The sequence below is a fragment of the Anser cygnoides genome, chromosome 4 (genome assembly GCF_040182565.1).
Source record: "Anser cygnoides isolate HZ-2024a breed goose chromosome 4, Taihu_goose_T2T_genome, whole genome shotgun sequence".
Classification (NCBI taxonomy): Eukaryota; Metazoa; Chordata; class Aves; order Anseriformes; family Anatidae; genus Anser; species Anser cygnoides.
In genome coordinates this window covers 71,314,828-71,332,352 of record NC_089876.1, presented here as the reverse complement: position 1 = coordinate 71,332,352, position 17,525 = coordinate 71,314,828, and the positions used below count along the sequence as shown (strand labels likewise).

Genomic DNA, 17,525 nt, shown 5'->3' with positions numbered 1-17,525 from the left:
GTATTTAAGTCATACTTTAGGTCTAGCTAAAACTCTGCTGTAAGAAAGATAGCAAAATAAAGTTTTGTTGATTTGTAGTTGATGCTTTGTTGTTCTTGCTGTTTGTTTGTTTGTTTGTTTTTCCCCAGCTCCAAGTGCTTTTAAGATTTCCCAAACCAGACCTGCATGGCTGGCAACAAGACAGGGATTTCCTAACCTATCAGTGATGATACTCCTCAGTCACTATCATTCATTCACTAAACATAAGGCAGGGCAGGTACCAATGTGCACCCAGTGACCCTATCTTGATCATTAAGTGCTTACTTTATGCCTCCAGCACTTCCTTCCAGGAGACTTAATTTTGTTGCTATTGCTCATTTTTTTCCTTACTAATTACTGCTTTTGAAGGCTCCTTACGTGTTACTTGGTAAAGCAGCATTCCTAGAAGGAGAAAGAGTTTGGCAACGTATGATCAAGAAGCAAGTCCTTGGGATCTCCTGCTTTCATCCCATCTCTGCGCAGTGTGGACTCCTGCCATCATCTATTTAAGACTAGCCTTAAAGTCACCATGGCAACGGTGTCATATAAAATGCATACGGGCAGCTTTATATGAATGTGTGTATAGAAAATATTCGTACGGCAATATAAGGGGAATAGGTGTGTAAAGAAGTGTTTCTCCCCATGAGAAGACCACCTGAAACTGTGATTTATTTTTTTAGTTGATGTGGATGTGTACCTTTCTGTAGGTTTCTTCATATACTTAGGCTCAGAGGAGATCAGATGAGATGGGCACTGGGCCTACTCCTCCTGCCCCTTTCCATTGAAGGATAGGAAATACTAGCCACAGCCTTCAGGTTTTAAGTTTTTGAGACTGAAAATAAGCCAAGAAAACCCCAAAAGCAAGAAGATGGTCAATACTGATCAACATCAAAGGTCACTGATCCTTCTTGACAGGCCACTCTCCACCTCCGAGTGCCTGCTGCTTTCAGCCTCCATGTTGGGACCCAACAGACACAGTGAGACACAGGTGTCCAAATGAATGCTGGGCTTGTTGCAAGGTCCGAAACACATCGTGATACAACCCATCTTGGTGTGGTCTGCTGTAATTTAGGTGTGATACCATAAACTGGTATAGCTTCAGTATTAAAACCTCACAGACTCAGCCCTTCAAAACACCCCTTTTCCAAGACATGCTATTCCTCAGAGATTTGCTTCTGGCAATTGGACGGCACACCCCAGATGTGTTTTACTCAGCCCTCGAACAAGCCCAGCTTTTTTCCTGTGAGGAAAAGACCCTCACAGCAAAAAAAAAATCCCACCTACCCATTTTGCTGTTTACTGTCACCCTGGTTCTCTCTGAATCCTCGTCGCGGCCCCTCCGCCACCTCCTGGGCACCGTCGCCGACATGGCCGCTCGGGGCGGCATTGTGCGTGGCGGGCTGCCGTGGGACATTAACGGCAGGTTTAGCAGTGCTCGGCGCGGGTGGCCACCCGTCAGCGTTAGGCTTGGCGTTAACATGCAGTCCTGGTGCAGCAAACGGGGCCGGGGCGGGGGGCACGGCCGCCGCCTGGGCTGGGGTGAAGGCGGAGGATGGTGATGGGATGGAGGTGACTTTTGTGGAGGTCACAGCTCCGAAGGGCCTCGGGGTCTTATTGTAAGCCACGCTGGCTGTGGCAGTGAATTTAGGTGCAGCAGCAGAGGCAATGGGCACAGGCTTAACTACTTCTTTAGGTTCTTCCTATGTGAGATAAAAAAAAAAAAAATACACACACAAAAACACACCAACCACATGCACATTCCTCAGAACATATTTTCAGTGCTGTTGAGAGAGGCAACCTGCCTAGCGTGAAGTAAGAGGAATGAACATCACAGAAGCAAGCTTTACCAAGAGTGTTGTCAACAAACACATGGAAAAAAATGAGCCATGCATTTAGGAAAGGGAACGACCCAAGCATGCACAGTCAGTCAAAATTAAATCCCATGATGCTAACTCCTCACATCACATCCAGAACAGACAACTCACAAATCAAATTCAAGACAAACTGAAGAACCACACCACTGCAAAACCCACTGGATAATTCATGTGGAAAAAATTAGTGTTTTTTAAATTCCACATTCCACCTCTCAAACCCAATTCAAGATATGCACGTTCCCAATATGCAAACAGCATGTGCATGCATACGCACACACACTATACATCGATTTGTTGATAGGGGCCTCAAGGGAGGAACGAGGGGCCCTTCAGCTCATTTATTAGAGGCTAGTGCTTTGGGTCCAAGCTGGCTTTTCAACTCCACTCGACTACAAGGACAAAGGCTTCCCTGGCCAAACTACAGGCTGGCTCCTATCCCTGCTTCAGACACTGGGACAAGGTGCCACTTGAGTGGCTGAGTCACAACTTTGTAACTCAAGGTCGACATGGGTTATAGTTTCCAGATGGAAGAAGAGCAAGACTGATACCATCTGACATACTAAAGCCACATGTGAGAACAAAAGTGTGGCTATCCTGGGGTCAGAGATGTGAGGGAGCAGCCATTTGTTCCTTTTTCTCTCATTCTATAAAGTTGTTCTCTTTAGAGCAACTACAGATGGGGAAAAAAAAAACACAATCCTTTCACACCCTCCAACCTATTCCAGAATATTTTATCAGCTTTTCTTAAACATAATCTCCCCAGAATATTTTTTACACACAGGAGGAAGCATCAGCTCTAAGTTGTTCACAGAGACAACTGCCGTCCAGTGAATGTTCAGTTTTGTAGTTTGTCAACTTTGGTGAGATGCCTTAGAGGGGGAAGGAAGCCCCCTAACTCATTTTAGCATCTGAGAATGTTTATTTCTATTCCGTCTGTCCAATGAAGTCTCCATATACACTCATGAAATCAAAACTCTCAAAAAAACATTAATTCAGTGGGTTGTTTTGTTGTTTTTTTTTATTTATTATTATTTTTTGCAAGAAGCTGTATTTTAACAAGGTAGTGCCAAACTGCGTGCCTTTCAAATCAGGTCTGGCAGAACAGTAATACAATTATTTATGTCCACTTAAGAGGATTTTCCAGTATATGCTTGATGAGAGGGATGGCCAGCCATTTGTAACCATTTTCAGGTTTGTAAATAGACTACTTATCAAAAGGGTTTTTTTGAAACTGTTGCTTGAGGACATAACATTAAAAGAAGTCAAGAACAAATAAATCCACAGTGAGGTGAAAAAAAGTGAGGTGAATTGTTCTCTGAAACTCTGTATTTAGATAAGCTTCTTTCAAATACAAAGGGGGATTTCAGTGCCTATTAAAAAAAAAAAAAAAAAGGAAGAAAAAGAAACAGTGACTATGAAAAAAAAACTTACTACAGTTTTTCTCTTAAGGATATAGAAAAACTTCAGCTTTATCTTTCTAAAAAAAAGTCCCAAAAGTTGGAAGATAACATTTATTCACTTTTTTTTTTTTTTTTTTCCTTTTTGATGATCATTTGCCAGGTCTCTTGATTCTTTTTGGAGTGAGTGAAAAAAAATATCACTCAGATCCAAAAGTTGCAGTAGTCTTAATGTAACACATGGAAATCAAGCACGTTATATTGAAAGGAAAGTTTGAATGCTAGTGCTTATCAACAACAGGGTTTGACAGATGGGTAACAGTGCCACATGCTACACTTCTCAGTTGTGATGATGAACTTACCTTTGGTACATGAATAAGATCAGGTTTTGGTACAGAAGCAACTCTGAAAGAGAAAAACACACATAATTGTAAAAACAAATGCTTTAATATTTAAGTATTTCTCTTTTCCAACTCACTATAAATTATAGTATATAATTTATTATTATATATATAATTTATATATAAAACATATGAATTATATATAAATTATATCATTTGTTTCCTCTAAGGGAAACAAGAAGTATTCAAGTTCAACCTACTCCATCATAGTTAATATAGGGCAAAAGCAAAAACAAACTAGATGAATTTATCCAGATACAACATTAGGAACTCTAGCATTTGTCAACCAAGTACTAATTCATTTAGAAATTCATAATACCGTATCACCAGTCAGGAGACATAGTCAAAATTTGCTTATTGCTTTCCTCCCTTTCATAAGAAAATACATCACATAACTCAAAAGTTCTGGTCAGATAAATTGCATTTTAAAGTGCATAACCCTTATCCAGGCTTAAAACTGAAAGCTTCCTTTTAGAAGCTTTTAGAAGCTTTAGAACCTTTAGAACCTTTTAGAACAATAAAAATCCTTCTGAACAACTTAGCAAATTAAATAACACAGGAACTTTTGGTACATTCTCTGGTCTTCAAAGGTAAACTTAATATCACTTGAACTCCACAGTAGATAGCAAAAAAATTTCTTCCAAACAATGAGTACATTGAAACTACCACTGGGTGGTGGGAAGTAAAGGAAGTATCATAATGGAAAGGGTGAAGAAGATAAAGAATTAACAGATTCATTATACCTAAACTGAACTCGCAATATGTGATAGGTAAAAACATCTTACTTGATTTATTGTCTTTTCAGATTTGCACACATGTATGTGCAAAAACACACACCCTGAATTTTTTTTTTTAAAAGCAATAGAACAACAAGAAATCCAACCCACTGACATTTTGTCTGACAACACTGCTGCTGATACTTAGTCTTTTCTTGCTGTTCTGGTAGAAAAGTGCCTTCCTGCCACATTTCAAAACATTTCTGGCCATATTTGGTAGCTGCTCAGAAAAGCTGGCACCTTTAATGGTCCAAGCAACATTAATCATATCCTGCCTGAAATCGTGCAAACTTGATTTCCTAAGAATCTTCTAAAAAGGGGTTTGCTGAACTGAAGCTGAGTTATCATATCTAAAAGAAAGTTTGCCAATGAGGCAAAAAAGTTTGTTTGGAGAACAGGCAACAGAAGCTACATTTTAATTAAACACATCTACCGTATAAACCAGCCTTAATACTCTAGCAGTGAAAACATGGACAGCTAGATTTGAAGTAGGCACGCTGTCCCATATAAGTGACGTCTTCTCAACTTTTAACAAATATCTTTTTTCTTTGTTAATAGCTGTTTAAAACGTTTACTTCATTTATTTCTTCCCTGAAAGCCATTTGGCTCACGAGGCCCATCTGATACCAACAACAGCCTTCCTGTTGTTCAGGTCCAGCAACTAGCTTATAAAAAAGGGAGATGAATATAAGCCCACATGCTACGTTATTAAAACAAAAACAAAACAAAAAAAAAAACAAAAACAAAAAAAATGGAAAAAAGCAGAGAATAACGAAATAAACATAAACCAATAACTACAGTTCACAAGAATATCATTTTCTGCCCTTTGCCTTCATCATTTGTGCATCGCCGATGACACGCATCATGTCCACATCAACAATAATTCTCAGATAGAGTGTTTCCCTGCTCTGAGGAAGAGGTCTGTTCTCCGGTTTCCCACAGAGTTTGCAGCCTATGAGAATACTGACCTCTGGCCCTCCAAAGCACCGGGGTGCATCGTTAATCATTCCTAATTGTGGAGTTGTCAATTTGCAGCGACAAAAGCAACAAGAAGAAAAAAAAATGCCAACACATATGGAAGCTCTTCTTTCTTTTTTAAAGACTAGAGTAGAAGGGAAAGTGTATCTTCTATATTTTAGGCATGCGTTTTATAATAAAGTAACTTGCAATGTTTTTTATATTTATTAAACTGATCTAACAGTTAGAAGTAGAAAGATATTCACTATTCAAATCAACTCCCAAATATCATGGCTAAGAAAAAAAAAATAAGTTTGCCAATACTTGACGCTGAAGTTTCAGTCTACAAGAGAAATGCACTTAATTAGTTTTAAAAAATAATTAAATTTAAGTTTGCAATGTATGAGATGGCTCTGCGCTCACCTATACAGCACTTAACAAAAAATATTTCAAACACTATTTCCAGATGATCTGAAGAGATTCTTCAAAATTAGTCTTTAAAAATGCCATTAAAAAAAGGGGGTGGAGGGGGGGAAGGGGGGGACTTGATAACTACAGTGTTTCCAATGTTCTTTTAACATTGGAGCCAGACAGCATAACATTGCTTTATTTCCCCCAAACATACTTGAAACAAGGACATAAATTTGCGTGTCCCAGACATACTTCAAACAGTTTAGCTTGGCCTTGTTGACTTCAGACCATAATCAGACTAAAATCTGTGATTTATCCAGCATTGCATAAAGAAAATGCTCACCCAGCAAACTGAGCCACCAGGATCTGAATGTGAAAAATGCACGGTGGTTAAACAAGACAGTACAAGAGGAAAAGCACAGTGCAAGTTGAAGAGCAAAACATGTCCAAGTCCAACACATACATTTAAGAAAATACTTGCTATAGTGTTTACATCCCGACTATTGCCCTTGGAATTGGGAAGGATATTACAAAATCTGTAGAGCAAGAAGTAATTTAACTACAGAATTTTACACTTTTTTTTTTTTTTTTAAGCTGTTAGCATGTAGTTTCCCACCTAGCAATTAGACGTGAGGATTTTGTGCTACTTTGGTTAAGCAGGGTGATGCAGAGTGATACGTGATGACAGAGGCTTTCAGAAGGAGATGACGTTCTTGCCCTGTTACTACTCATTAGAAAAGCAGGACAACTTGAAGCAGGGTATTTTCTGAATGATTTAAAGCTGGCAGTTCAGTATATAAGTTTGTGTAATATTTTTGGTAACATACAAACAAAACAAAGACATAAAAGCTCAGTATAAATGCTTATTATAAACAGTGCACACAAAAGACCTTGGCTAATGGTTGCTGGAGCGAGTTCCAGGCTTCAATCTCCTTACACATTATTACAGACAGTGAAAATACAGGCAACAGCGGTCAGTTACTGACAGCCAGGATACTGAAAATGAAAGTGCACAATGTTTGTGCACACTTTGCCATCACAGATGTTTGTTCTTTCAAAAAAAAAAAAAAAGAAAAGGATATATTTAGTCTGTGTAAACAGCTTATTTCGAACAGACAAACATGATCAAATTTGTTCTCCAAACATCCCACAAGCTGTTCCTCTCTGATGAATACTTTTGTGACATTTAATGCAATTCAAAACATTCCAACTTCCAGCACAGCCTTATTAGGGAAATGAATTAGTCTGCTGCTGCTATAAGCAGCGTGCCCCGCAAAAACTGTTCATTCTTTAAATTCTCCGTTTATTCATTCCCGCCTTCCAAGTATTTCACCCACCAAAAAGACACAAACAACATAACTGAATCCTTCCATAATCACTAATATCTGGAAACCCCCAGCTCAAGCTATGAGTCCAATTTGGTACGTCATCTCTACAAATCGAACACCAACAAAAACACTGTAATCTCACTGATTAGCGTTAATTAATAGCGAGAATTAAATTCAAGGCAGAGCAGGATTCTTCAGAGGTCCAAGCCCCTGGCTGATAAATCCATAAAAGCTTTATCAAACCTAAAACCCAGAAGAAGAGTTTCAGATTTGTCTCTCCTGAACTCCATTAAGGTTCCACCATCACCAGTCTCCTTAGTAAAGGCACTACATGGTAAACCACCAGGAGGTATCTGCACTCATCAACCCCTTTATAAACAAGGGGAACACAGAATACCTGCAATAAAATAGGTATTGTGTTTGTTGTTTGTTTTGTTTTTTGTATCTCTGTAACTTAAAGAATTGCTCAAACTCTAGTCTGAGATACAAGAGAAGCTGCAAAACCTTCATTCATAAAATGAAGTCAAGGCTGGAAGACTTTCTACAAAATTGTATTTGTTGGTCTGAACTAAAAATTTCTAATAGGAGGAAAGAAGAAAGGAAGGATTATTTTTTTCCCGTCTCATTTTGACAACTAACTCCTTCTTCAGGGTATAGTTTCTGGCAGCAGACATTACATCCCTGAAAAGCCAATGGTCAGATCTTCTTGCTGAAAACCTCATCTTTTAACAGTTTTACCACTGTAGCCTGCAGTTATGTTTTTTTGGTCGTTGTTGTTTTTGGTTTTGAATCATTTTATTTCTAGACAGCAACCAGCTGACAGGGCAGAAAGCTAAATGCATTTGCTTTTCATAAGTTAGCCAACCCTCATGAAAACAAAAAAATGACAAGCAGAAAATGTTTAACATTATATATAACAAGCTATGACTTTTAATAGAAGCTATCTGAACAAAAACAAAGGCAGATGTAATTTAAAGCACAGAAAAAAGAACAATCCAAACATTTTTTTTCCCTAGTCCAAAGCCCTTTCCCCATTGCAGACATAATTCAGTTCTTACTAATTCTGTATCACAAGAATGGAAGAGAAGAAACATTCTTAAGCTTGCTTCTTGTTGCAGCTTATACATTATCGAAAACGTTGGCCTTACGTTAAAAACATGAGTCATCTGCCAGGTAGTATACCTTGCAACTACACTCCCCACAGCTTTGTAGAAATGCACCTGCTGCCCTGGGTGACATGAATCGGCTACATCGGTGCTTCAGAGATCTTGCTATGACAAGCACCTGCAGCCCAGAAACTGCAACCCCATGTACATCCCCACACAGAGAAAAGAAGAGGTAGCCAAATTATCGTTAAAGCACTGAAAGTTGAGAACTGGGAAGCATTGCAGTCATTGCAAAAATGAGATGATTTTGTTTACCCTCCTTACAAAAAAAAAAAAAAAAAGTGCAATGTTTTTCAAATCTGTACTTTGGTCATGGTGCTTGGTAGCATACCAACAGGCTGCTTTGATGACTGTCAATCACATTATTTGATGGCTGTCAATCACATTTTCTCTCCTAAGCCATTATCTGTTCTATTTTAGCACATTAGTCTTCATTTTGTTGTACATGTCAAATAATGACAAATGTGGAAGGAGGAAGACTGAATGCTCATTTGCTTTTTTAAAAGATAGTGGTATTTCAGATGCCAGGTACATCAAGGAGTCTTAGTGCTAACATCTTATTCTGCAAGCTAATTCGTGTATTAAAAATGCATATTTCTCCTCTTGCCCTACAAAAACAGACTGCAAAGCTCTGTCAATTCAAATATTAAAATATAAACGCCAGTGTGAGACACAATTGTCTCAGCTTTAAGAAACAAAATGTTGAAGAGAGTTTATGTTGATGCTCAGTTTAAATCTGAAATGGCAGAAAAGGAGCTGTTTAGTTAGGTGGGCAATTTTTAAACAACTTGGATCTTAAAACCCAATTTTAAATGAGTTGTCATTTAGACTTTCAGGTTTCACACTTTTTGTTGAGGTGTATTTAATGGAGTATGTTGAGAATACTGGTATTTATTTCTTCATAGAACAGAATGTCAAGATAATATTTGTCATCTCTGAAACAGTACTTTGTTATGTTTAGCCTAGGAATATTAGTTTATGAATCATCCAACACATATTTCATTTTCATCAAGTTTAAGGCTGAAAATTAATATATTGTAAGCATCAGCATTTTGCATTTGGTATATGCTATATATGTTCACACCCCCAGACCATGCACTCCTCAGCACTTCGGATTAAGATGAAGCATAAAGCCAGGTAAAAGAAAGAAAAATTATGTCCTTGCTTTGCTGCTCATTTGATAGTCAGCCAGATCAAACGTAGGTCCCTATTGAATTTAAATAAGATTAGGGATTTCATTATTATGTGCTAAAATAAGCAGTTCTGACATTTTAGGAGAGGAAGAAACTGCCCTCTGCTTTGGTATTCCTGCCCACAAAGGATTAGTTGTTTTCAAGACCTCCCAAAGGCAACCACCGCTCATAGTCTCATTCCTGTGGTCTGTGGCAACCCTACTGAACGCATTTGTAAAGAGAGTTTAAGTGCAGTCAGATAATATTTTATTCTATTAAGGCAAAGCCAAAAACAAACTAAAAATTAAGGGAAAAAAAATACTGTGGAATATATCTCACCTTCTGACCGACAAAGGTTTTCAAAACCATGCTTTTCACTCTTGCAATGGCAGGAGATTTAGAAACCTGCAGGTATCATGCATACAGCCAGACTGGAGCAGGAGAGGTATGTCTGTCTGTACCTGCCCATGACTCCCCGGCTAGAGTCAAGACAGGAAAACCATCCCCTGTATCAAGCATGGTATTTGTATTACAGTCTTTCCAGCAGATCTGTACACAACTCAGGGTGTCCAAGTCCTGTCATCTAGTTCAGGAGGCAGGGATCCTACCTTGTCACTGCTTTGCTAGTCACAAGTGATGGGAAAAATGACATCTCATCTATAAGATTTGCCCATGCATTTCCTTCAGTGACGGTGGTCATTTCTATCAGTTCTAACTTGTTATAACTAATTTTTGTTATTTCTTTGTTTAGCATTCCTAAAGCTGTTTTGCCAAGTAACAGTATCTATATAATAGTTAAGTGCAAATATCAAGACAGAACAAAAAGCCTTCAGCAACTATACCCGGCTTTCAATAGTGGAATCTATACATTTAATTTTCTTAGAATTAGTGTCTAATCAATGCTTCCTAACACAGCAAGCTACCTTTTAAAAATAACCAGCTTAATGAAAAGCACAGGTCTAAATGACTCACAGACCTAGTCATTCCTCTAAAACCTTCAAAAAAAAAAAAAAGCTCAACTTCATGCTGACTTCAGTCTGGCATCAAATCTAGGTTATAATTTAGGATATTCTACATAACAAACTAAATTATTTTTTCCAGTGCCTACCACACTACAGTGACTAATGTTTAAATTACCTCCTTTGTCCAAAACACAACCTAAATGAGTTTGAAAGTGCAGTCACATGTATTTTAACTGGAAATTCATGACAAAAAAAAAAAGTTTTTCAATCCCAACATATCCTTATTAGGGATTTTTTTTTCTTAGTAATTGCATGATTGGGAAGGAGCATTTATATCAAATTTTCTCTCTCAGATGAAGAAACTGGAGTGTTACAGAGTCATTAGACTTATGTTTCACATCTTATGGGAGTTCAACACATTTCTCGTCTACCAAGCAGCTCACCCATTCACAAGTTGAGTGCACTGAGACTACACTGAGAAGTGTGTCACTTCTCCTGCCCCTCTGCACCCCACAGCTGGGGTGACAGGAGATGGTGACGGTAGAGACAGCAAAGCTGAAGCACTGTAAATCACATTGCAGAATTGTTGCAGGATCAGTTTAATGAATATGCACTTCCAAGAAGTTCACTTGTCCGCATTGCATCCACCTTTTGTCCTTGCTTTTGTTGGCCTTTATCACTTCCATGTATTGTTCATACGTTTATATATTTAAAGTCACTGGTTTAACAGTATGTTTTGTAGATCTAATATGTTGAGAAAAGTTATTTATGTCTTGACATGATTAATACAGCTTTAGATGTTTAAAAACTTCTATTTGAAAAAAGCTGTATAAGAAAACCTCCAACTATTGTATCTGGAAGGCCTCAGCTTAGAGTTGGCCAACAGGTCTGACCACACCTCCAAAGGTAAATGAAGTCAAAGAGCAACTGCCAGAGTAAGATCTGCAGCTGGAAATCATTTTGTCTACTGCAAGAGCTCAGCAAGAATGATTGAAAAGCAGTAGTCATCTCAAATAGCTAATTCCTGTAGTTAACAAACCGAGGGACCAACTATAATGGAAACGCTCATGCTAAGTAAAGGTGTATAAAGCACACTGCTGTAATTCTTTTGTCATTTGCAGCAACCGTGAAAGAGAAAAAATGAACAATCCCATCTGACTCAGGCTGATGCAGCTAAGTAAAGAGGTCTCCCTTCCCACAGCCTAGCTCTAGGAAAGTAGCTTTTACCCTTCTCTGCTCCAAATACTTCAGGGATACCATTCTCAGCATGTGCACAACATATGCGGCAATTAACTGTTTTTGCGAGCAACTGATCACTGAAGCTAAGCTGATGCAAAACTCTTGACAGTAACAAAACCCGTTGACATTTTTCACAATGCTTGCAGTGCTTGCTTCACAATGCTGCAACCGCTACTTCTGCTCTAAAACAAGACAAAAATAAGCAAGCAACTACTCACAAGCACAGTAAGTATTTTTATTACCTCATGGGGTTTTGTGGTTCAGTGCCACAGACATGACTTTCTACTGACAATACGCTGGAACTTTTCAAAGGCAGCAATTTTTTTCAAAAACAAAACAAAACAAACAAAAACCCCAAACAACTTTCTACAGAATTTGGCTGCACTAGAGAAAATATTTGCATTTTAAAAGAGGTTTTTTGTTTTTTTTTTTTCCTTGCAGGTGAATAACAGACTGAAAACAAGTGAACTAAAAGCAGATATGGAGAAAGAAACCTTCCTTTTTTCTTTATGTCATGCAACTATCATCACTGCAATCACTAGCCTCTCCATGGGGCATAGACTGTTAATTATTTTTCTTTCCTTGTGAAGATAAGCACCTTACCACCTTTCTTCCCTGTTAATAGGTTATAACTTGACTGCAGCTACCACTTACCTTTCTGTTAGATGGTAGAAGTGATGCATATCTAGTAAAACTTTGAGCAGTTGCTCACAACTTGCATTTAGCTCTATTTCAGACCACTAGAAAAACACGTATGCCTGAAAACCTGCCAGTTTTTCCCAGCATTACCACAAATCCTATCTTTCTTACTCTGTTACGCTTTCATGAGACTACTATCTTTCACGAACACATTTATTTCCAAACACTCAGTCTTTAATACATTCTCATTATCCTGTCTACCAGAGTGAGGTAGAAAGAGCCCTGCTGATGAGTCAGGACACTACAATTTTGATACTCAACAGCTGAGAGATGATCTTGCATGGCACAGGACTGGTTTTATTTAAATGGTGTCTCATTTTTTCCTGTGGGCAGATGCTTAGGAACAGTTTACCTAACAACACTGGTCACTTGACATATTTACTTTTTTTTTTTCTTTTTTTTTCCCCCCTCTTATCTTTACATAGCACATTCACATATTTCCAAATGTTACTATCGGGAATTGAGAAATCAAACATTTACCTGCTATATGTAAATTATTAGCGTTATTTAGCTATCTCTTTTAGCTAACTTCAACTATTTTCAGCATATGATGGGCACAGACCATTTTTAAACCCTGTAAGCTTCTTTTAATCCATTTAGAGACAACTGTCCCCTGACAGATCATCACATACATACCCTTTTATAATTAAAGAATGCCTACAAGTTAGCATCATAAACCTTGCATGTTGAAGAGATGTGCTTTTCAGAGGAAACTTAACAGGTGCTGGGCATATACTGCAATTGAAAAACAAAGGTGTAAATAGAAACAAGTAACATTATTTGTGGCACCCAAACAATGAGATGAGTGTTTACCAAGGGAAAAATGATACAGATTACAGAGCAGACCAAGGTAGGTTAGATCTGGGTGTCTTTGGGTCAGGTGAGCTGCCTGTAAAATACCAGACTTTGAGCAGCAAGGAACCCATCACAGAGGGAACACAATGAAAATGATCATTCTCCCACTCTTGATATTGAAATAACAGGAACAAGATGAAGTTGATTTTCAAAAGAAGAATTAAAATAAAGGCCATTAAGTATATCACACAAGCCAGAAAATATATCAAGCGCAAAATCCTGAATTTTCTGAGAAAAAGGGAACAAAATTTCACTCTCAAATATATTCAGATACTCTTCAAATTCACAGGTGAGAAGAATTGCATTCTAAGAAATGTTTCCACTCTCCAAAATGTAAGCTTTTCCATTTCTCTAGCTTTGGCCAGGAGCACAGGAAGCACCACTGTTCACGCATGACTGCCAAATGATTGCCAAATCCCAAGGCTACTTCAGGTTCTGGGAAGGAAACCAACAGTGCTTTGAAACATTTTGATCAGAAAACTTTTGGACCCGGGTCAAACAGCCATTATTCAAGCTTGCTGTCTTTCTGGCAGTCTCATTAAGCTATTGAATTCAATGGTCATTTGACTGATGCCAGTACTGGAGAATCAAAAGTAGCAGCAAGAAGGTTTTGCCTAACGTTTGCAGAAAATCATTTCCTTGACTTTCTGATGTCTTCCTATTAACACTTCTCTTCATGGAATTAATACAGGGGAGGGAAAACATCGCTCAGTGTCCCAAAGCACTACAAGCAGTACAGTCATGCTAGCCTCAAGATGTTTTTAATCATGCTGTTTGGAAATTGGTCACGCAAGCAAAATGAGACCTCTACCACTGCTTTCCTTAGGAAGTTAGTCAATGCACGCAGAGCACATAAGACTTCTAAAATGAAACTTCTCAGGCAGAAGTACAGGCTTCCCCTGATATTTCCTGGTTTTGGACCTTGACATCTTTGTTCTTGGCCTTCTTTTTGTGACATGACTTCTTGCAGTTGAACCAGAGGACACAAAAGGCTTTCTCCAATGAAAACTCCAGTGGAAAATGCAGCAGAGACAGTATGACTGGCTTCCACCGCAGTGAAAGAATTTCTTCAGTTTCACGTTCTGGTCCTCAGAAACTCACTGGCATGAAACATGCCTCAGAAATGGGCCAAAGAGCAACATTACCTGTTCCCACCAAAAATTTTTATAGCTCCACAATGGCATGCTAGAAGAGGCTTGAGCATGCCAGCACTTTTGTTTCTGTTGTTAGTGGTTTGTTATGGCTTAATGATTAAGTCACTTAGTTTTTCTTATCTGTACCCATCCTACATTTAATGTGTTTAAACTAAAAGTAACAAGTACCAAGCAAATACCTCTGACAAAAGAAATGTGATCAATTTTTACGCAGGCAGTAACACGTGTAAGAGCTGGCTCCTCAACCTCAGGTTCAGTCACTGGGACGGGAGGTCTTTGAGCGTGTTATAGCCTCATTCTATGTAAAAACCAGTCCAGTAGCTGGATTAAGTTGCTGGTATGTACAACTTAAAGGGTCTTGCTTTTTCAGTGAATTGAAAATGGTAACTCTTCTGCACTGCCCACAGAGGCCAGGCTTGCTCCAACCCTATAACCATCACCAGCATAAAAACAGAGGAACAATTCTTCCAAAAAAAAAAAAAAAGAACAAACCAATTCTTCCATATCTACATACATCATTACCTCTTTTAATATAAGCCTTGCAGAGCCTAGATTACCGATTCCGTAGAAAAGGGCACACGTGGACACAGACAGCTTCTCTGGCCACATCTGAGTGCCTTGCCCTTCAGTATTCTCACCTACTCCCATGTAAACTGACTCAACATTTGCCCAGGCACTTTTGGCCCATTAGAGGAAGGAGCAACCAGGCACAGTCTACAAACAACATTAATCCAGCTGAAATTATGCACTGTGCATTTTGTAGATACAGTTAAAGCCTGGGAGTTTCCAGACACCAAAGCAAAGATACTGTTCATTCGCTGTACAAGAAGGGGTTTGGATTGTTTTCTTAATCTCTGCTAGTCTGCGTATACCCAACACTCCCTTGATAACATATAATCAAGGGCTGATTTCCTCAAACAATTGCATCCCTAAAGATTCTCTCTATTCTTAAGAAAAGCATATTGATACACCCATGAGTGATCTTTGGACCAGACAAGTACATGTACTCTTGGGCGTGGAGGAGTTTTAACAGCTGCATTGTTCTGATGCAGCTGTTCACAATTACTGGCATGTGCTGCGAGGCCAGTCTGATTACAGCTTGTTTCATCTATATATAAATGCATTATTTTGCTCCTCAAAAGTTTGGCATTCAGATGGTAACTGTAAGGCTTCAAAACTGAAGCCTATCTGTGATGTCCCAGCTGGCTATTTTAAAGTGTGCCAACAGAATTAAAATGTCACTAAAGATCATGCCACTCTCTGAGGTATCTGTGTTATTTTAAGACTTGGAGATAAACTGTGGCCAACACCACATTGTTTCCCTAAGTCTTTCACTCAATAGCTATGGACATAGCTTAAAATAAATGAGCGAGGTCAACACCACCACAATTTGCATGCTAATTAATGAGCCTCTGAGATTCCAGAAATGTATTGGATGGGTTGCACAGGTCAAAGCAAGAATGGAAAGAAAAGTTTAACCTGAGATTGTGAATGGCAAATTGCCCTGGAGACCATTTTCAACATCATTAGAAAGAAAATCTGCTGAGAGTGGGGCTAAGGAAATGTTTAAATTCTTTACCTAAAGTATGGGAGCTCAGGAAGTATTGGACCACCGACTGCAGAAAATCTTCCTTACAAGTAGTTGCACGTTAATTTGATAACAAATGGATCAAATGTAGTATATGAATTCTCTTTTACTAAAAGATGAAGTTCTGGTGAGCCATGGCGTGGGAGTGCTACTCCTTAGTCCAATGCTGAAAGCATTTTTCAGGGGAAAAAAGTCCCAGACCTCAGCTGCTCCCTACAATGCTTTCTAGGCATGCATTTGACTTGGAGCTAGGACATGAATAACGTGAAACATTGGTCTCTGTACAGTAAATTACACTTCTTGGGTGATCTCTTTTGACAAATATGAAAAGTTCAACTGTCCAAATATATTTTCTTAATGCATTTATGTTAAGCAGATCAGGAACCAGTATTGTTTTTCTTGGTCAACTGCTATCTCCAAGAGGAAACGTCCACAAACATGGAGAAAATTCTTTAACGATCTGTGCAAGGCTTAAGATTTCTGCAATCTCATGCAAAAATGGGAAAGCAACTCTTCACAGACTTGTGTAGTTAAACAAAGCTTGGGATGGATAGCAAGGTACAGAAGCCAGAAAAGAAATGCTTTCTTCTGGTCACCAAAAAGGGTCCAAACATGATATCCCATGGTCTTCCTCACTCCAGCTGTGTCCAGTTGTGGGCGGCCACATGCACAACACCTGACTTTTGTGACAGCTCTCACCAGGGTTGGTCCTTGCCTACCCATGACCTTTCTACAAGGCTTGGCCAGCCCCAGAGATGCAGAGTTTGAAATGTCTGCAACCACTTCAGCTCCCCGATCCCATACTGAAACACTTCCCCATCCACCATCACAGAAATACAAACTCCTTTTGGGCCCTGGAAACATTTCTGCTCCCCCCGCCCCGCTTTTTTTTCTTGTTTTGCATCCCTCTCTGACCATTAGCAAGCCACAGTAACCTATATCAGGGGATAGTATTGGACCACAAATGGCATATACTGTATCTTCATTTCCACATTTTTCCCTAAATGGGTAGCAGCAAAGTCTGACAGATCCTTCTTAGGAAAAGCAACTAAAAATAACAAAACAAAACAACAAAAACCACCACAGAACAACAATCACTGTAGACAGCCAGGCAGATGCATAAAAAAGGAAAAAAAAAAGCCGAAAAAGTCAAAAGGTAACAACAATTTGGTGACTCATGATGAGAGAAGTCTGTCTTGGTATTTAAAACACACAAAAGCAAACAGCAGGAACTTGGTGCATCACAAGAAGGATTAGATGAATTCTTTGCATTTTTTAAGAATTAAATCATTCGGGTGAATTATACAATGAATAGGGTAGGGAAGAGTAAATATCTAATGTCTGCAGTTACTGCAGCTCACCCCCATACTTCCTTTTGACCTCACCCACAGTGTGCAGCTATTCATGGTATCTCATCCTAACAAGGAGACATTCTCTCGTGCTAATATATTGTGGGAAAAAGAAAAAAGAAAAAAGAAAAAAGAAAAAAGAAAAAAGAAAAAAGAAAAAAGAAAAAAGAAAAAAGAAA

The 17,525-nt window shown here is 38.7% G+C and overlaps 1 protein-coding gene across 17 annotated transcripts in view; it reads right to left on the bottom strand.

The window, feature by feature from the left end:
• The window catches only part of PDLIM5 (PDZ and LIM domain 5), a 131,749-nt gene that overhangs the window by 56,118 nt on the left and 58,106 nt on the right, over nt 1-17,525 (bottom strand). For 11 of the 17 annotated variants that reach the window (XM_048049428.2, XM_048049435.2, XM_048049437.2 and 8 more), the window contains 2 exons: nt 3,652-3,694; nt 1,303-1,718 (listed from right to left, as the gene is read on the bottom strand). In XM_048049428.2, the coding sequence (XP_047905385.1) occupies nt 1,303-1,718; nt 3,652-3,694 (459 nt within the window). The remainder of the gene's footprint in view (nt 1-1,302; nt 1,719-3,651; nt 3,695-17,525) is intronic. The other 6 variants (XM_048049436.2, XM_013189541.3, XM_048049438.2 and 3 more) reach the window with 2 other exon arrangements.